The sequence below is a fragment of the Salvia splendens genome, chromosome 15 (assembly GCF_004379255.2).
Source record: "Salvia splendens isolate huo1 chromosome 15, SspV2, whole genome shotgun sequence".
Lineage (NCBI taxonomy): Eukaryota > Viridiplantae > Streptophyta > Magnoliopsida > Lamiales > Lamiaceae > Salvia > Salvia splendens.
In genome coordinates this window covers 30,563,512-30,585,854 of record NC_056046.1, presented here as the reverse complement: position 1 = coordinate 30,585,854, position 22,343 = coordinate 30,563,512, and the positions used below count along the sequence as shown (strand labels likewise).

Here is a 22,343-nt window from a genome sequence, read left to right as displayed (position 1 = left end):
TTTGTCATTACTCCTCATTGATGTGATGCATATATATCTAATCGATTCGAATCTTTATCATGGTACCACTTGCATCTAATACTTTGACAATTTTGGATTATAATATAACTAAATATTACTTACGAAAAAATATAGTATGGACAAACAGACTAGGAAATTTATTTTTATTATTCAGCCCATGAATTTATTATTTTTTTCCAATAACATGAATTCCCTGTGGTCTATCTAACCCACCTATAATAATGGACAAACGGGCTAGGAAGTTTATGTTTATTAGTCGGCCCATGAATTTATTATTTTTGTCTAATATCTTTGAATTCCTCGTGGTCTATCTAACCCACCTAGAATAAAAAAGGATATAAATTATGATAATAATATTATTATTATCATACATGGCTAAGTACATAACTTCGTGTACAAATTTTTAACATGCATGTTACGTGGTAGCAACTGCAGAGATTGGCAGTCATTCTATAATTAATTAAACAATTTATTGAAATTACCCGACAAAGACGGGAGCATCACTATAAAAAAAAGGGTTAAATAAAATGAAATCAAATTAAGTATGCCATTCTATTGTTCAATAAATAAATGTTGAATTTGTTGAAAATTCGGTGCAATATCTCTCTCTAGGAACCGTGCATTTAGTTATATTATAAATCAAAATTGACAAAGTATTAGATGCAAGTGGTACCATAATAAGGATTCAAATCGATTAGTTATATATGCAATACATCAATAGGGAGTAATGACAAGTTAATCCGACTTAACTTCAAATTCCTCCACCTACCCAACCAATTTTCCTAACACTGAATTTAGAGTAAAATAAAGTTAATCAATTAGTAGTATAATTCTTATAATCTCTACACAAATACAGGGACTAATTAAATTGAATTTAGTGTTTCCGGTATTAAATGATCATTTAAAGGACATGAAAAATGAAGTAAGGAATATAAGTTATTTTTCACTTTTCACCTATCCAAAACCGTCTGCGACTTCCAGCTCGTTCCCCAGCAGCACCGCCCCTGACAGAACCATCCTAATCGAGCTCAGGTCGAAGTTATCCACCAACGGAATTATTATTGACATAGATGTTTCACATTTTTATTAGTGTGATGGTAGAACGTGTCGCAGAATTATTTCACCTACTGACATAGATCAATTGTTGTAACACCCCATATTTTGTATTTACATTCACATACATATATATATATTTAGGGAGATGATCAAAATAAGTATGTGTTTAAATCCAGAAATGCAGCCCAAATCTTAGCCCTACGATTAGATGATCTAATGGTCAATAATTAACCAAAAACACGGAAGGTCATAATTAAGCATTTTTAGGTCATATTATAAGATTTGAGTTTAATGTCATGTTAAGATCATTTTAGGTCATACTTGGTTAGTATGACCTAAAAATACACTAACCATGACCTAAAAATGCCCTACGCATGATATTATTCTGCGTTTCTGTATTTAAATATGGTTTTGCATAGATCAAAACCCTATATATATATATATATATATATATATATATTATAGGGATGTATTCATATCCAAATGCTAAGTATAAGTGAAACACAAAACACATGCAATCCATTGGTTTTGTGATCTAACGGTTAGATTAATGCCACGTGTCATCTAATAATGTAGATTTTTAGCCTAATAATGTACCTCGGCTAATAATTTAGCATTTTGTTTAAAAATGTACAGTTTTAGTCTAATAATGTAAATTTCTAGTCTAATGTACCTCGGCTAATAATGTAGATTTTTAGTATGATAATGTAACTAATCACAATCATCCAATCTAATGATCCAAGGGTTGTGATTTGTGTTGTGTTTTGCACTAAGATGATGTAAGGACCCTAGCGCACCCCATTATATATATGTATATATATATATAGATTGCAGTAATTACTCCTATTTAAATCCTCCAATAAAAAAAATCACCAAATATTCTATTACTATTCACAGTTTTATTTTCGTCAACTTAATACTAATTTAAAAATATTAATAATCACAGATAAATTTCAAGATCAATTAAATGCATTCCATATACTACGCATTTTATCTATCCATTTCATGTGTGTTTCATGTCTTTTATTCCCTTAATCAAATTCTAAGTTACTATTTCCACTAGTTACTTTATACTCCGTAATTACTAATCTTACTTAGTAAATCCTCAAATTTAGTTTAACATCCATAGTCATTCTAAATCATATTTCTTTTACCAAATCTTATAAATAAAACTCATTAACCTTATCAACTAAATTTCTTTAATCTCAATTATTTGCAATCGTTAGAATATGCTTCAATCATCAATTCTAGTCTCATTTCTATGGTTAATCCACTTACATAATCACACTTAGTTATTAGTCATTACCATATTCAATTCCTTACTCAAAAAACATCTTTCACTTCAATATTCCAATCAATTTTCCAAAATATATCAAATGACCATTATAAATTCTAATAAATTTATTTTAGTCACTAAATAAGATATATTATTCATTTTCAACAACACTTTGACCAATTAAGATTCATGGATTAAAGCACTAAGATAGTCAGTTCATACCCAAAATCATACATAGGTTCAACTCAATTTAGTTCAATGGAAAAACTTATGTTTCCGACGTCTACGGACAAGGATTGATAGATAAACTCAAAACGTAACACACACCTTATTTGACAACCAACGAGGTAAGAAAATTTTTACCTCATAACCTATAATAAGTTTCAAATAAAAGAAAAATAGGATAAAAGAGAGCCCTACCTTGATAACCATACGTTGGTTCGACTGGTTCAAAGCGTCAACAAAAATTAAATGAAACTTTCATAGATTGCAACTTCTTCTTCCTCCTTTGATTACTAATCGGTTGATTCTCCAAAGTGGGGTGAATAGTAGGCTAGTAGCTATATTTGATTTTATAGCAAGAGCCACATTATTTAATTAATTATGAATAGCAAATGACAAATGACACTATTTTGATCATTCATATTCTTTCTAAATGATTCCATGTATAATTGTCTTGATTGTAGTAAAAAAAAATTACAAACCTAAAAAAATCGTGCCTCTCGAAGAGTTTTGGAGATAAAAATATATATAGCATCTTTTATGCAAAATGACCATTTCTCCCTTCTATTGTATACGCTATATAATTTCCGATTTAATTCTATTTTCTTGCTCAATCTTACTGACGTGATACTTGTGTAACCCCAATTCTATATAAAATAACATTCAGTGTTGTGCACAAATTATAAAAATTTCAGCCTAAATTGACAAATTTGTGTAGAAAGGAACTTTCCGACTAAACCCTGATTTGGGGTGTTACAATTATGTCTTGAACTAGTCTTTTCAGCACAACTTTTTCGAAGCGGACTGCTATTTGTTCAACAATCGTTGGCCGCCAGCGGTCCGCTGGGCGGGTCGAATGCTCCAGATTTTCATCTTCGAGTTTTAGCTATCTTTTTAGGCTCAAATTTGCACATTTTTCACAAAACACGTCAAAATACCAAAATAGATAAAATATGTAATTATTGGACATGTAATGCAACATTGATACTCAAAATTGACCAAATAAAGGCCCTAAAATAGTGCAAAAACCGAGCATATCAAAGAGTATGACTCCCATTTCGTTAATATTTTCAATTCACTTTCTATTAACATTTTTAAAAATTCGTGGTGGATAAAGTGTGACTTTTAATAGCTAACGTAGGGAGTAGGATTTTCTTGTGGCAGCTTTTTCAAGATTTCATAGTTATGAGTTGATAAAATATGTAGATTCATATTGATTGTTGTTATTAAAAGCATGGAAAAAGAGAAAATGAAATACAGAGATATATAGTAGGAGGATAGAAATTTATTTTAGCAAACATGAAAGTAAAACACGCAGTCCCAAGTTAATAGTAGATCAATTGTCGTTGCTGCGGCTATAGTTGATCAATTGTCATTGTTGCGGAGCAAATACTTAGCACAAAGCAGCATGAGGCCAATGTATGGTTTAATGGAAGCGATTTCAACATTAGCTGCAGCTTCTTCTTTGAGCTCGTACTCGATCGTAGATCGAGTTATACACTGCTTCTCGTTTCCCTCCACCTCCATCACATTGAATCTCACACGATACAGCGTGAACCCTAGATCCAGAAATCCACCTTCCACAACCTCTACCTCCTTCACACGCTTCTCGTTATCCACCACCACGAATTTCTCCTTGAACGACTTCATCCCCCCTCCCATCCCTGCTCAATTAATCAATTAATTAATAATTACATAAATCTAGCGGAAGTTGATTGAACTGAATGTGGATGGTACCTGGACGGAAAACGAGCTCGAGAATGGTTCCGGCGCCGCCGTCCCCTTGGACGATGTCGACCCGGCTGATAAAGTCGGAGTTGGCTTTCTCCGCCACTTTGAGGAGCTGTAGAGTGCCGTAGAGCTTCCACGCTTCGGATGCCGGTACATCAACTGTCATCTCAGCGGACATTGTTCCGTACATCTTCGATTTCCGGTTGCGGCAGATGTGATGTTTATGCACTGCAAAGAGGAGTTGAGATTGAGAGGGTTATTATTTATAAAATAAGGGTGTGGTTGAATTGGTAAATAGGGGCATTCATATAGCATTTGACAGCCCAATATAGTGTTTGATTTGTTGGTTAAATTTTCTGTGTGACTCGTTTAATGGGAAATGGCCCGTTGAATTATGGCTGAAAATGATTGTTTTATTATCATGAAAAATTCAGTGATAATAATATGTGCAACACTATTTCAATCTTAAATTACATAGAATTTACTAATATAGCCCTCGGCCGTAGAAATATAAAAATCATCTTTATTAGTTTTGAAACATCACTTGAAAAGACTAGTTGAAGACATAATTGATTTATGTTTCATAGGTGAAATAATTCTGCGACAAATTCAACCATCACACTAATAAAAATATGAAACATCTATGTTACTAATAATTCCGCTGGTGGATAACTTCGACCTAAGGTCGATCAGGATGGTTATGCTAGGGGCGGCGCCGCTGGGGAAGGAGCTGGAAGCGGCTCTGCTCAGCCGCGTGTCGCATGCGGTTTTTGGACAGGTGAAAAGTGAAAAATAACTGATATACCTAACTTCATTTTTCTTGTCCTTCAAATGATCATTTAATACCAGAAACACTAAATTCAATTTAATTACTCCCTATATTTATGTTGAGATTATAAGAATTATACTACTACTTGATTTACTTTGTTTTACTCTAAATTCAGTGTTAGGAAAATTAGTTGGGTACGTGAAGGAATGTGAAGTTAGGTCGGATTAATTTGTCATTACTCCTCATTGATGTGATGCATATATATCTAATCGATTCGAATCTTTATCATGGTACCACTTGCATCTAATACTTTGACAATTTTGGATTATAATATAACTAAATATTACTTACGAAAAAATATAGTATGGACAAACAGGCTAGAAAATTTATGTTTGTTAGTCAGCCCATGAATTTATTATTTTTTCCAATAACATGAATTCCTCGTGGTCTATCTATCCCACCTAGAATAAAAAAAGATATAAATTATGATAATATTATTATTATCATACATGGCTAAGTACATAACTTCATGTACAATTTTTTAACATGCATGTTACGTGGTAGCAACTGCAGAGATTGGCAGTCATTCTATAATTAATTAAACAATTTATTGAAATTACCCGACAAAGATGGGAGCATCACTATAAAAAAAAGGGTTAAAAAAATGAAATCAAATTAAGTATGCCATTCTATTGTTCAATAAATAAATGTTGAATTTGTTGAAAATTCGGTGCAATATCTCTCTAGGAACCGTGCATTTAGTTATATTATAAATCAAAATTGACATAGTATTAGATGCAAGTGGTACCATAATAAGGATTTAAATCGATTAGTTATATATGCAATACATCAATAGGGAGTAATGACAAGTTAACCCGAATTAACTTCACATTCCTCCACCTACCCAACTAATTTTCCTAACACTAAATTTAGAGTAAAATAAAGTAAATCAATTAGTAGTATAATTCTTATAATCTCTACACAAATATAGGGACTAATTAAATTGAATTTAGTGGTTCCGCTATTAAATGATCATTTAAAGGACATGAAAAATGAAGTAAGGAATATAAGTTATTTTTCACTTTTCACCTGTCCAAAACCGTCTGCGACTTCCTGCTCGTTCCCCAGCGGCACCACCCCTGACAGAACCATCCTAATCGAGCTCAGGTCGAAGTTATCCACCAACAGAATTATTATTGACATAGATGTTTCACATTTTTATTAGTGTCAATAGATGTTTCACATTTTTATTAGTGTGATGGTAGAACGTGTCGCAGAATTATTTCACCTACTGACATAGATCAATTGTTGTAACACCCCATATTTTGTATTTACATTCTCATACATATATATATATATATATATATATATATATATATATATATATGGGTGCGTTATAATGATAACCCATATTTATGTGATAACCCTATAACTAAATCTCCACCACACATTTTTAAAACATGTGGTTTCGGTATCTATCTTATCCGATGGCGTGTTCAACTTCAAATAAAAGGTGAGGCCCAGCTATTCTACTACTACAAGGTCAACTTTCCCCATTATATCAATTTGATTATTTATCTTATTAATTATTCTGATCACCTAATTATTCAGTTTAATAAATTCTTATCGTCATGGTCGTAATCAAGAACGCCTCTGAAACAAAACTTAATTCTTTATTTATGCATTATTATCATAGTTTTGGAAGTTAGTCACCTTTAAGATATTATAGATTAGGTGAGATATCTTATTAGTACATGTGAGCAGACATCATGAACGCCATTGATATATATTTCAGGTTGATAAATTGTAATTATAAAGATCATGATTGTAATATATGGACATAAAATGATAGTTGCACTTGATAAAATGATGGTTTCAGGGAATAAAATGATAGTTTCAGAAGGAAAATGATAGTTGCACTTGATAAAATGATGGTTTCATGGGATAAAATGATAGTTTCAGAGGATAAAATGATAGTTTCAGAAGGTAAAATGATAGTTGCACTTGATAAAATGATGGTTTCAGGGGATAAAATGATAGTTTTATGGGATAAAATGATAGTTTCAAAAGGTATAAAGCTTGATTCATTGGTTATGGGTACCAAGGGCCTCAGCACCATCAAGAAGTATTTTTCTTTTTATTTTAGGGGATAAAATGAAAGTTTCAGGGGATAAAATGATAGTTGCACTTGATAAAATGATGGTTTCAGAGGATAAAATGATAGTTTCAGAGGATAAAATGATAGTTTCAGAAGGTAAAATGATAGATGCACTTGATAAAATGATAGTTTCAGTGGATAAAATGATAGTTTCAGGGGATAAAATGATAATTGGTGCTACGTTAGCTTCGGTTTGCGTTGGTTTAGATATAATGCAGAGCGTAGCAGTTGGGATGGCAGCGGCAAAAGGGGCCGTTGAAACAGAGAGCACCGTCCCCGTGAGTATCAATTGGCCAGAATTGCAGGTACCTCATTTTCATTTTGTGCAACGTTTATTTTGGGTTGAGTTTATAATGGATATTCATAGCCAGAAATGAAACAAGATGAGCACTGAATGGTTCTATTTTACTTATTGGCAGATGATGCGGGGGTGCTATCTACTCTGAAGCAAAAGTTATCTACTGTGAGTAAAAGTTATGACATGTTGGATCGATAACTGTGGTCAGTGTCGTCTGTTTCTTGAATCATTGATATGTACATCTTCATTTGTGCTCTTGTAATGGAAGTATACGTTTTTTCTTTTTATTTTAGGGGATAAAATGATAGTTTCAGGGGATAAAATGATAGTTTCAGAAGGTAAAATGATAATTGCACTTGATAAAATGATAGTTTCAGGGAATAAAATGATAGTTTCAGGAGATAAACTGATAGTTTCAAATGATAAAATGATAGTTTCAAATGATAAAATGATACTTTTGCATAAAATGATAAAATGATAGTTTCAGTGGATAAAATGATAGTTTGAAATGATAAAATGATAGTTCCAAATGATAAAATGAAGCATAATACTACTATGAATATAAATAAGCATAATACGGCATTACACATATACTACTATTTCGTTAGTTTGTTTACATATATTTTGCTATGCAATTAAAGTCTGGCACGCGAAATTATGGAGGTTTGAATTAGTGAGTCCACACAACTCACCATTTTCAATATCATATTTAATCAATATTTTGAATAATTAAAATGTCATGTGAAATAGTTAATGCTTATCATTTTACTTTCTGAAACTATCATTTTATCCCCTTAGAGCATCATTGTATATAATGCAACTATCATTTTACCTTCTGAAACTATCATTTTCAAAACGCAGAATTTTGATTGAGCAAAGTGGGATTAATAAAATGTAAACAGGAATAAATCAGGAAGTAAGTGCCCATAGTGATTCTGATGAAGAAACTGAACCACTAATGATATCGAAGGATGTATACAAGATCAGTGGAGCAGATGCTAATAGCTTTCAGTTTCCAGATAAAGAAAATCTTGGTGGTGAAATACAAATGAGATGAGTTTAGGAGTAATATTTGGTGGTCGTTGCCATCTGCTGTCGAGGTTTTTCAATTATTTAAGTCTGATGGAATATCATTTTATATACATACCTACAAATCAAGACAAATGGAATGGAATATCTACCGCCGAGATGTGATTAAGAAGATGTGATTGGAAGCCAGTCATCTATTTCCATCTGCAGTTTGTAAGATTAAAGTTTGGGAACAAAGATCGATGGTAAAAATTTAATATTGTTTAATTGCTGAAGTTCGAAAACTGTTTGATGAAATGCTTGAAATATCAGCAATTTGAGATTTTTGTTTCGAAGATCTTCCACCGTTCAACTCTGTCTTGATCAACCTCAATATATCATTAACCTGCATCATCACAGATCTGCCTCAGTCAATCACAATTAAATACATAATGTTGCAGATCGAATCTAGCTGAACTAATTTAACAAACTAAACTAAAAAAATACTACGTATTAGCAAATGTACAGACATGCTTGAGAGTATCATTATATAGGTCAGAAGTATCATTTTATCATTTTTATCAGTCAAAAGTATCATTTTATCAACTTAGAGTATCATTCTATTTGGCAAAACTATCATTGTATGCAGTAAACCTAACATATATAAGCCAAAAGTATCATTTTATCAATTCAGAGTATCATTCTATCCGGCAAAACTATCATTCTATCCGCCAAAACTATCATTTTATGTACATACCTACAAATTAGTAAAAGTATCATTGTATCAACTCAAAGTATCATTCTATCCGCCAAAACTATCATTCTATCCGCCAAAACTATCATTTTATGTACTACTATTACTATTATTGCAAAATTATTACATAAACTACTAATTAATCATTGGTACAATTGAATCTGGCCTCGAAAGTCGTGAAAAATAAGGACTAATTTTTCTCCAACTACTATTTTTATTTTATTAATATTGCTTGTTAATGATTACGTACTTATAATTTACAGAAACATTCCCAATTAACCACAGACACCGCCTTCCTCGTCCCCTCCATCACCAAAGCATGCGCCGATTCCCAATCCCCCTGCATCCTCGGCCGCCATCTCCACTGCAACGCCGTCAAACTCGGCTTCATTTCAGATTTCACCGTATCGAACTCGCTGCTATCTATGTACGCCAAATTGTCCGACACGGGCAGAGCTGACCGCCGGAATCCCCACTCCTCTCTGCGACCACCTGACGCAGCTGGAGGACAGGGCGGCGTACGAATCGGCTTTCGCGGCGATTCACCACCGGAGGTTGAATTGGATTCCGATTCTTCAGATGCAAAAGTACTTTTATATCGCCGACGTGACGGCGGAGCTGAAGAAGGTGGTGGAGAAGAAGATATCGGAGAATGATGCGGAGGTGAACAAGGCTCTGGGTGATTGTGCAGCGGCGATCGACGGGGAAGAGAAACAAAAATACAATAATCAGGAAAATTCGTTGGTGAGTAATGAAAATGGCGGAGGTGAAGTAAATCTAAGTTTGAATCTCAGCCACAAGATTAGAAAATATGTGTGGTCCAGATTTGGTTATAGGGTTATCACATAAATTGAGGGTTATGATATGATCACAACTCTATATATATATATGTACATTATATATATATATATGTATATATATATATATATATATGTCACGACCGCCCATGCTAGGGGTACTACAAACGAGGCGATCGGGACCAAGGGACAAACATTAAGGGCGGCATTTAAGGATAACAGTTCATAAGAAAGACTCAATTAGCTTAAAAGAAAAAAAAATTTAGCTCATCAACTGTTAAACAACAAGTTTTTAGTTTAAAGAAACTTAATGTCGAAAATTCATTATTAATTAGCAAAGACTTAGCAAACGATTTTTTCAAAGATGCAGCGGGGAAAATAAACATCAAAAATCCAATTAACTTCTAAAAGAAAACATTTGTTTTTGTTTACGAAAAACCATTTTAGAGTAATGAAGTAAACAACGGATTAAAGTCTAACAGAAATTGACATACTCAAAACAGTACGAAATAAAGTAAGGTCTTGAGGCATAGTTCAAAAATATAGCAACGGAAATAAGGTTTCAAAGATAGTCAACGTTGACGCCGATGTATGAAGACACAACGCATCCAACATTTCCTAGGCCGACTCAACATCCACCGCAACATCCCGCTCGACCTGCACATAGGGAAAACATATGCAGGGCTGAGTACTTGTTGTACTCAATGGGCTCATGTCGAAAACATTTTATACAGTTATGTCATCCATACCAGTGATCTCGAGTTTTAAGTGTAGTTAAGAAATATCATGAGAACACAAAAATATTTCAAAGTCTGGATAGACAATTATTCTCCCCACTTTCTCATCGATCCATCAATCACAATCATCATATCACAGTGCGACGAAAGTGTGGCCACACTATTCGCCCATGAGACCGGCCGACTAGCAAGGACGACTCACGATCCCACCAGTGTACACCGCCTGATAGGGTTTGTGGCCCTACTCAGACCCGAATTCGTTTCACAACACAGTCATATAGCCTAACGGAGTAAGCTCAGACGAACTAGGCATCAGGCAACAATCTCATAAACAAAACATCATGGCATGACATAACAGTTAAACCACCCTTATAACACCACAACATATTTTCGGAAAATAAAGAGATTTGAAAAAGAAAGCCCACCTCGTTTGCTTAAACAATTCAATATCCACTTAAGGCAACCCTCGTTCCTTGTGCTCACGTACACACAAAAACCCTTGCCAACCCACAATACAAACAGCCTTCCATCAATTCACATTATCATGCATGTCCTATCGTTCCTTTTATCATTCTCTTAAATTACCCATCCCAACATTCATCAACATAAGGAAAACATGCCATAATATTCTCAACGTGTCACACATAATCACGTCATAGGATACATTCCTAAATCATACATGCATCATATAATTCACTCAAACTTGGCAACAAGTGATATTTCCACATAACAACAAATCTGGCAGAACTGCGCGGTTGGTTTGTAAAAATCACAAAATATCCATCCGACCTCATATGAAGCTAAAATTTGGTCACAACACAGTAGACACATTCAAGTTCATCCAGTTAAAATTTCACACCAAAATCACGTCATTTGGTCTGTCAGAACAATAATGCAACTCTCTGGTCGGAACACAAAAATTCTGGCAGCACTGTGCAGTTCGATTGAAAAATTCACCAAAAATTCATCCGATGTCCAATGAGGCTGAAATTTTCACACAACTCAGAAGACACTTCAAATTCACATCAAAAGGAGGCCATTTGGTCGGTTAAATAGAAAACGAAACTTTCTGGGCGAGAATACAAGTTTCTGGCAGAATTGCGCAGTCAACTTCAAGAATTTATTAAAAAGGGGCTGAAATTCACACACAACACATAAAACACCTTGAAGTTTACTCAGTTAAAATTGTGTGTCAAAAATCGATCGTTTGGTTGGTCAAACACACGTCGGAATCCACTGTCCGAAGACCACAGTTTTCAGGCTTCACGATTTCGAAATTAGGGTTTCTTCCTCATTAATCCCATCACAATTTTTTTTTATGTTTCCCACACACAATCATTCTCAAAAAGGGTTTCACAATCATGTTCTCATATAATCACACATCATTCATCAATGATTCATTCAAACTTCACACATATTCATTCAAAATCGCATATTCACAATTGTTCTCATACAAACACAAATTCCCACCGATTAATTATGCGATCTAAGATTCCTACACTCACTATATGCATGAGAGAATCAAGAACAAGGTTTCAATGGAGAAGATGAGGAAAAGATTTTAGTTATACCTTCTTGAATCAAAAATCAAACGGTAGAAGCAAGGATTGATGCGATTCATCGGGAACTCTTGAAAATTCCAACTCCAATGGATGCAAGAACATGTTTTTGCTTGCTTTGTGAGCTCTTGGTTCTTTCGAGTTTGCCATAGCACCAGAGTTGTCACAATAAATAGTGATGCTCTTGGGCAGATTCGAAACCACACCTAAATCCACAAGGAAGTTCTTGAACCATACTGCCTCTTTTGCAGCCTCCGAAGCGGCCACATACTCGGCTTCCATGGTTGAGTCCGCGATGCATTTCTGCTTCACACTCTTCCAAATTACGGCTCCATCTCCTAAGGTGAACACAAATCCTGAAGTAGATTTTCTCGAGTCCTGATCTGCTTGAAAATCTGAGTCAGTATATCCCAAAGGACAGAGCTCGACTGCATTGTAAACTAGAGCATAGTCTTTAGTCCGTTTAAGGTACTTGAGTATGTTCTTTACGGCAGTCCAATGTCCTTAGCCCGGATTGGACTGATATCTTGCTACCATGCCAACGGCAAAGCAAATATCGGGTCTTGTACAAAGCATAGCATACATGAGACTTCCAACCGCCGAAGCATATGGAATCCTTCTTATTGCTTCTATCTCAGACGGCGTTTTAGGGCACATCTCTTGAGATAAATGGATGCCATGTCTCAAAGGTAAGAAACCTTTCTTGGCGTCCTGCATGCTAAAACGACTAAGTATTGTGTTGATGTAAGGTTCTTGAGATAAGCACAACATCTTCTTTTCTCGATTCCGAAGAACCTTGATCCCGAGGATGTGTCCCGCGTCTCCCATATCCTTCATCTCGAACTGGTTTGATAACCAAGTTCGTACTGATGACAACATCTTTTTATTGTTTCTAATAAGAAGAATGTCATCTACATATAAAACTAAGAACACCACATTCCCCTTTTCAATCTTCTTATAAACGAAGCTTTCATTTGGGCACTTTTCGAATCCAAACTTTCGAACAGTTTGATCGAAACACTGGTTTCATGTGTTCCTTGCCCTTTATGGCATATCCTTCGGGTTGTTCCATGTAGATGGTCTCCTCAAGACTACCGTTCAAGAACGCAGTCTTAACGTCCATCTGCCATACATCCCAATCTATATAAGCTGCTATAGACAATAGTATACGGATCGATTTGAGCATGGCCACCGGAGAAAAGGTCTCGTCGTAATCGACACCTTCCTTTTGGGTATACCCCTTAGCCACTAGTCTAGCCTTAAAGACTTTAACTCGTCCATCGGTTCCACGTTTACGTTTATATATCCATTTACTCCCAATGGCAGTACAGCCTTCGGGTAGGACGGATAAATCGTAGACGACTTTGTCTATCATAGATTGTAGTTCCGAATCCATTGCTTTCACCCATTCGCAATGATCGATATCCACCAGCGCCTCTGCAAAGTTCCAGGGATCTAATACATTGCTGTCCGAGGAGTGATCCATAGATTCCCCCAAACCAATGTATCTATCGGGCTCATTAGAGACCCTCCCACTGCGACGCGGCACTACAATACTTGGAGTAGAAGTTGAAATTTCGGGAATTGTTTGTACACTTGGTACTTGTTCTTGGTTAATGGAATTTGTGACAGAAGTTAGCTCTTCAAGAGCCACTTCACTGCTGGGCTTATGATTCATTACATAGTCTTCCTCTAAGAATGTTGCGTGAGTACTCACAATAACTTTCTTATCTCGGAGACTAAAGAATTCATAACCTTTCGTTCCTTTGGGGTATCTGATAAACAAACATACCTCTGTCCTTGATCCTAGCTTAGTTGGATCCTTTTCCAATACATGAGCCGGGCAACCCCAAATCTTGAGATGTGCTAGATTGGGCTTGCGCCCAGTCCACAACTCATAAGGAGTAGTAGGTACGGATTTTGACGGTAAGTTGTCTAATATATGGCTTGCAGAAAGCAAGGCATGTCCCCAAAATGAAGTAGGTAGCCGTGCATAACTCATCATCGATCGGACCATGTTCAACAAGGTCATGTTCCTTCTTTCAGCCACACCGTTCTGCTGGGACGTGCCCGGCACAGTCAATTGGGATTGAATTCCAGACTCCGATAAGTAGTCCAAAAACTCAGCACTGAGGTATTCGCCTCCACGATCAGATCGCAGGCATTTGATACTCTTACCATGATACTTCTCCACTTGAGCCTTAAAGTCCTTGAACTTGTCAAAAGACTCTGACTTGTGGGTCATCAATTAGACGTATCCAATTTTTGAGAAGTCTACATTGGTCCACATACATCGGAATGAACGAGCTCAAGTACTTCCTTGGCCCTATTGCCCTTAGCCTGAAAAGGCCTCTTGGTCATCTTGCCTTCTAAGCATGACTCACACTTATGAAAGGGTTCCTCCTCTAGACCTTTAATAAGATCTTGTTGAACAAGAGAATGGATCATCCTTTCATTGGCATGACCAAGTCTAAAGTTCCATAAGTACGTTTCGTTCATTGAACTTGAAGGTTCTTTTCGTTTCTTTGAAATTTTCGATGTTGTATTGAGTTCTAATTTGCGATTATTATATTGTGTAGATGTGATTGTGTACAGATCGTTTTCCATGATACCACGACAGATATAAGAACCATCTTTCTTAATAACGCAATTGTCATTAAAAGAAATCGAATATCCATCAAAAACTAATTTAGAAACTGAAATTAAATTTCTTCTAAAAGTAGGTATCAACAAAACATTCTTCAAAATAAAAAATCTATCACTACTAAAATGCAAATAAATGTCTCCCACTGCAACGGCCGCCACTTTTGTAGCGTCGCCCAGCTGGACTTCGATCTCACGATCATGTAGCCGTCTTGTCACCTGCATTAAGTCAGGATCAAAACAAATATGATCAGTTGCTCCTGTGTCAATAACCCAAGTGCATGTAGATGTCGAAGCCAAGCATGACTCGACTACTAGAGCTTGGTGCATACCTGTAGCCTTGCCCTTTTTAGGACAGTCTGGCTTCCAATGCCTCTTCTCTCCACACTTGAAACACTTCCCCGTGGGCTTCTTGTTAGCCCTCTTCTTCTTCTTTCCCTTGGCCACTTTGCCCGATTCTGTGTTCGGTGCCTGCCTTTTTCCTTTGCTAGGCTTGAAGCCAGAGGAACGAGGCGCCGAAGTCATCATGGCAGCCTTAGCCTGAACCATAAGGTCCTCTGCCGACTGAAGTTCAGTCAACAGTTGTGCCAAGGTGTAATTCCTTTTGTTCATCTCGAAATTGAGCTTGAACTGCTGGAAGCTAGGGGGAAGACTTTGAAGGATAATTGTTACCTGGGACTAGGGATCGATCGTCCCTCCCAAAACCTCAATTTGGTTGAGGTTGCCCATCATCTCGAGGACATGGTCCCTCACAGAGGAGCCTTCCTTCATTGTCTTCGACATGATACTCCGAAAGGCTTGAGACTTGGCCGTTCGATTCTGAGTACCAAAAAGATTCTTGAGATTCTGCATGATCTCGGTGGCAGTTTCTATGGCAGAATGCGGATGCTTGAGTACTGAAGACATAGAAGCGAACATGTAGCACTTAGTCATCTCATTCGCCTTATGCCACCGTTTGTGTGCATCTCTAACTCCTGCCGCAGTGTTAGCCGCCGGCACTGGAGGTCGCGGGGTTGTGAGCACAAAGTTGTACTCTTCAGCTGTAAGAACGATGTCCAAATTTTGTTTCCATTCTATGTAATTTTGGCCCTCGAGTTTAATTTCTTTAAGAATTGCAGAAAGAGGATAGAATGACATTTTGACGATTTGATTTGCATTGCAAAACAGAGTTTTAACTTATTTGTCATAAACTTATGTAAGAAGTTTGATTAGATTAACCATAAAACTTTTCAAAATCTTACAACTGCAAAATTAAAATTTTGTACCCTCCAGATGAGGTCAATACGCATTAAAATCTTACAATTTTACTGATCACAATCATCGACGCATAGTCCAGAGACACAGAGTAGCATGGCCGCCTAATGTTGCCTAAACAAGACCACCGAATTTAGCATTACAGAATCTCATTCCTACAACACACTCACATAACAATGCTTATGTGCTGCTAACAAGATCAAGCTATCTCATAAATTCTGTGTGAACTTCTGAATCTCGTAGTTTCTTAGGATTATTGTCCTCACAAAGCAGGTGGCGATAATATTGGAAACCACATTCTAGTTCATACTATTTATATTTGAGAAGTCCGCCCTTACGAACTCGCTATTTTCTTAGGATTATTGTCCCCACAGAGCAGGTGACGATAATATTAGAAAAAAGCTTCATAAATTGCAGACCAATTGATGGAGACCATATACAAACGTTGAGTTCGTAATTATAGCATAGATATTTTGGGTTATGGTTTTTATTTAATTATCCTTAGCCTTAAGGAGGAAAAAGGCTTAATTAAATTCTATTAGTATTTAATTGACTGGATAATTAAATCTTATAATGTATTTTATTATCTCATCTTAGGAAAATAATTATTCTAGAATTTAATTCTTGTTCATGTCTTCTATAAGATATATCTAAAATAAACAAAGTATTTAATTCTTAATTAGACATGAAATATTAAATACAAATTATTTCCATGTTCAAGATTAGGAAGAGAAATTATATTATTTAATGTATTCATACATATCTATCCTAATTAGGATTCTAGATATATAAATATTAAGAAAATATTAAGAAACTATTAAATTATTCTCATCCATATCATCTAGGAATAAAATAATATTATTTATTTCCATAGATATAGATAATAATAAAAATATTCCTAAAATCTAGGTAAATCTTCCAAAAAGATTTTATTTCCATTAAATAATAATATTTTAATGATATCTTTTAATTAATGAATTAAATAATCATTAAAATAATCTTTCATCGTTATCTCATCGATCAAGATGTGCATGAACGATGAACGACGAAGATCCGATGAGTTCTTCATCGGACCACGACACACGCGGCGTCACAGCCACCGGCGCGCAGGTGGCCCGCCAGCGTCTCGACCAACGGCTCGTCGGGTGTCGCAGGCATCTCGGCCAGGAGCGTGGGCGGTGGCGCGGCTCCTCTCGGCCTGCAGCGAGCGCGGTGGCGCACCTGCTCTCGGCCAGCTCTGACCGCCCGTCTCGGTCCATCTCGCTCCAGCTCCTCCCTCTGCCCGAGCCAGCGTCATGCGCACAAGCGCGACGCTCTCGGCCAGGCTTTCAGTCGGGTGGTGCCGGACCTTCCGCCTAGGGTTGTGGCTCGGCGTCTCGGTGTCTCGGTCACCAAGAACATGCTTTGCAATCAATTAATACATGCATACATGAATTTCGCAAAACTTAAATCCAAATAACAGAGCCAAAGACTGGCTCTGATACCAATTGAAGGGGTTGGCAGCGGAAGCGTTGCGCTTGTAACGGATCACATAAACTGATCTATTTAGCAGATTATTTAGATAAATTCTATTCGCGTAATTATCACATGTATCATGCTCATAACTTGAATTTAAACATGCTTTAGCACAAATAATTCCTAAAAGCATTACTACGGAGTTAGCCAAATTACCTCGTTGATTCTCTTGAGAGTCGAAGATGGCTTGCGTCTTCTCCACGTAAAGATCTTGAGTACTAGACCTCGGATCTTCTGACTGGTGTCCCGGACTGTAAACTGATATTTGTGTGGGCAAATCTCACCAGAATACTAGGACTTAAATAAAGAAGACAGACAGAATTATGCTCATGGAAGGAGAGCAAAATTTCGACTCCCTCTAGGATAAGGGGGGACGAAAATTTGACTAAAAACAATAATGAAAAAGTTGTCTTCTGTCTCCTTTATTCTCCTATTTATATTAAGTCGCATATTGGGCCCAGTCAGGGATCTAAGGAAGAATTTGGACATGGCCTCATCCAATTAGCTTTTTACTAATTAAATTGAACCCACAATTTAAAACAAGCTTATATTGGAATATTACGAGCAGCCACTACAGAAGTAATATTGCACTGTCTTTCCAAATCCAAAATTACAAGTATTCCGGGTTTCCTTTAATTTGTTTAATTCATTTCCCGCGCTTAAAATAGAAACATCCATTAATTAATTAATGTCTGCTATGGGATTAATTAATTAACATATTTTTAATCTCCAAGAGTGGACTTAGCAAGAAACTCTTATTTATTATTCATAGAGTAATTAAACTCCAACTAGCTAGGTTCCGAAAAATAAAACCTCGTTTCGAGCTCCTCTTGTGGATGTTATCAAACGAGACTCTCCTCGCGCATGATTCAACATAATAGCAATCCTAGCACCGCTAGATAATGATCACCACTACCCAATATACCTGGATCGTTGGGTGACGAAAAACCCGCACCTTTGGTAAGTCAAAGTAGTAGATACTCAATATTGTATGCTCAATGCCAACGTACATTGATTAAGAAATTATTTATCAAGACCTCGTCTTTCAGTAGATAGCATAAAGACTCGTCTTGCTGTTAGATCCATTCAGTGCTATACCACACCAACGTCATCTTATTTCAATAAGGCTTAGAAATAATCGGACTGACATTGCAACCTTTCACGATAGGTAGTCTAGCCCTATCTAGGTTGTGAAATTATTATTTTTCTTTGTTCAGAACTGACCGCGTACCTTAAATTGAGCGCAGCCCACAACCGGTCTACTAAAACAAAGACTTAAACTTTATTATGTTCGCTTATACATTTAAATATGCAATAAACATCCATTAAATGTAAAACATAACAACATTATGACAAAAATAATCTGTTGCATTACTTGGAAAAGAATAATTAGAGTTTTACAGTATTCAATCACTCGAAAGGTGATTTCTAGCATACAAACCCTAACAATATATATATATAGATTGCAGTAATTACTCCTAATTAAATCCTCCAATAAAAAAATCACCAAATATTCTATTACTATTCACAGTTTTATGTTCGTCAACTTAATACTAATTTAAAAATATTAATAATCACAGATAAATTTCAAGATCAATTAAATGCATTCCATATACTACTCATTTTATCTATCCATTCCATGTTTGTTTCATGTCTTTTATTCCCTTAATCAAATTCTAAGTTACTATTTCCACTAGGTACTTTATACTCCGTAATTACTAATCTTACTTAGTAAATCCTCAAATTTAGTTTAACATCCATAGTCATTCTAAATCATATTTCTTTTACCAAATCTTATAAATAAAACTCATTAACCTTATCAACTAAATTTCTTTAATCTCAATTATTTGCAATCGTTAGAATATGCTTCAATCATCAATTCTAGTCTCATTTCTATGGTTAATCCACTCACATAATCACACTTAGTTATTAGTCATTACCATATTCAATTCCTTACTCAAAAAATGATCTTTCACTTCAATATTCCAATCAATTTTCCAAAATATATCAAATGACCATTATAAATTCTAATAAATTTATTTTATTCACTAAATAAGATATATTATTCATTTTCAACAACAATTTGACCAATTAAGATTCATGGATTAATGCATTAAGATAGTCAGTTCATACCCAAAATCATACATAGGTTCAACTCAATTTAGTTCAATGGAAAAACTTATGTTTCTGACGTCTACGGACAAGGATTGATAGATAAACTCAAAACGTAACACACCTTATTTGACAACCAAACGAGGTCGGAAAATTTTTACCTCATAACCTATCATAAGTTTCAAATAAAAGAAAAATAGGATAAAAGAGAGCCCTACCTTGATAACCATACGTTGGTTCGACTGGTTCAAAGCGTCAACACAAATTAAGTGAAACTTTCATAGATTGCAACTTCTTCTTCCTCCTTTGATTACTAATCAGTTGATTCTCCAAAGTGGGGTGAATAGTAGGCTAGTAGCTATATTTGATTTTATAGCAAGAGCCACATTATTTAATTAATTATGAATAGTAAATGACAAATGACACTATTTTGATCATGCATATTCTTTCTAGATGATTCCATGTATAATTGTCTTGATTGTAGTAAAAAAAATTTTACAAACCTAAAAAAATCGTGCCTCTCGAAGGGTTTTGGCGATAAAAATATACATAGCATCTTTTATGCAAAATGTCCATTTCTCCCTTCTATTGTATACGCTATATAATTTCCGATTTAATTCTATTTTCTTGCTCAATCTTACTGACGTGATACTTGTGTAACCCCAATTCTATATAAAATAACATTCAGTGTTGTGCACAAATTATAAGAATTTCAGCCTAAATTGACAAATTTGTGTAGAAAGGAATTTTCCAACTAAACCCTGATTTGGTATGTTACAATTATGTCTTGAACTAGTCTTTTCAGCACAACTTTTTCGAAGCGGACTGCTATTTGTTCAACAATCGTTGGCCGCCAGCGGTCCGCTGGGCGGGTCGAATGCTCCAGATTTTCATCTTCGAGTTTTAGCTATCTTTTTAGGCTCAAATTTGCACATTTCTCACAAAACACGTCAAAACACCAAAATAGATAAAATATGTAATTATTGGACATGTAATGCAACATTGATACTCAAAATGGACCAAATAAAGGCCCTAAAATAGTGCAAAAACCGAGCGTATCAAAGAGTATGACTCCCATTTCATTAATATTTTCAATTCACTTTCTATTAACATTTTTTAAAATTCGTGGCGGATAAAGTGTGACTTTTAATAGCTAACGTAGGGAGCAGGATTTTCTTGTGGCAGCTTTTTCAAGATTTCATAGTTATGAGTTGATAAAATATGTAGATTCATATTGATTGTTGTTATTAAAAGCATGGAAAAAGAGAAAATGAAATACAGAGATATATAGTAGGAGGATAGAAATTTATTTTAGCAAACATGAAAGTAAAACACGCAGTCCCAAGTTAATAGTAGATCAATTGTCATTGTTGCGGCTATAGTTGATCAATTGTCATTGTTGCGGAGCAAATACTTAGCACAAAGTAGCATGAGGCCAGTGAATGGTTTAATGGAAGCGATTTCAACATTAGCTGCAGCTTCTTCTTTGAGCTCGTACTCGATAGTAGATCGAGTTATACACTGCTTCTCGTTTCCCTCCACCTCTATCACATTGAATCTCATACGATACACCGTGAACCCTAGATCCAGAAATCCACCTTCCACAACCTCTGCCTCCTTCACACGCTTCTCGTTATCCACCACCATGAATTTCTCCTTGAACGACTTCATTCCCCCTCCCATCCCCGCTCAATTAATCAATTAAATTAATTAGGATAATTACATAAATATAGCGGAAGTTGATTGAACTGAATGTGGATGGTACCTGGACGGAAAACGACCTCGAGAATGGTTCCGGCGCCGCCGTCCCCTTGGACGACGTCGACCTGGCTGATAAAGTCGGAGTTGGCTTCCTCCGCCACTTTGGGGAGCTGTAGAGTGCCGTAGAGCTTCCACGCTTCAGTTGCCGGTACATCAACCGTCATCTCAGCGGACATTGTCCCATACATCTTCGATTTCTGGTTGTGGCGGATGTGATGTCTATGCACTACAAAGAGGAGTTGAGATTGAGAGGGTTATTATTTATAAAATAAGGGCGTGGTTGAATTGGTAAATAGGGGCATTCATAGTGCATTTAACGGCGGCCCGCTATAGTGTTTGATTTGTTGGTTAAATTTTCTATGTGACTCGTTTAATGGGCAAGGGCCCGTTGAATTAAGGCTGAAAATGAGTGTTTTATTAACATGAAAAATTCAGTGATAATAATATGTGCAACACTATTTCAATCTTAAATTACATAGAATTTACAAATATAGCCCTCGGCCGTAGAAATATAAAAATCATCTTTATTATCTTTTAAACATCACTTGAAAAGACTAGTTCAAGACATAATTGATATATTTTCATAGGTGAAATAATTATGCGACAAATTCAACCATCACACTAATAAAAATATGAAACATCTATGTCACTAATAATCTGGTGGATAATTTC

At 35.7% G+C, this 22,343-nt stretch overlaps 1 protein-coding gene and 1 long non-coding RNA gene across 2 annotated transcripts; one reads left to right on the top strand and one right to left on the bottom strand.

The window, feature by feature from the left end:
• Positions 1-3,817: 3,817 nt before the first annotated feature.
• LOC121768496 (norbelladine synthase-like) lies at positions 3,818-21,910 on the bottom strand. Its single transcript, XM_042165038.1, has 2 exons — positions 21,676-21,910; positions 3,818-4,239 (listed from the first exon to the last, which is right to left on the bottom strand). Exons 1-2 carry the CDS (start codon positions 21,857-21,859, stop codon positions 3,941-3,943), a joined length of 483 nt encoding a protein of 160 aa, XP_042020972.1. The 5' UTR covers positions 21,860-21,910; the 3' UTR covers positions 3,818-3,940.
• Positions 7,412-7,818, top strand: LOC121768504. The gene is made up of 2 exons (XR_006043379.1): positions 7,412-7,538; positions 7,653-7,818. It is a non-coding gene; the product is annotated as an uncharacterized LOC121768504 (long non-coding RNA).
• Positions 21,911-22,343: the final 433 nt, after the last annotated feature.

Bases quoted from the DNA above. Each gene is read 5' to 3' on its own strand.
- LOC121768496 (XM_042165038.1), bottom strand. From the start codon at position 21,859: ATGTATGGGACAATGTCCGCTGAGATGACGGTTGATGTACCGGCAACT. The intron at 4,240-21,675 runs GTACCATCCACA...TTAATTGAGCAG, and splicing joins CGAGGTCGTTTTCCGTCCAG to GGATGGGAGGGGGGATGAAG.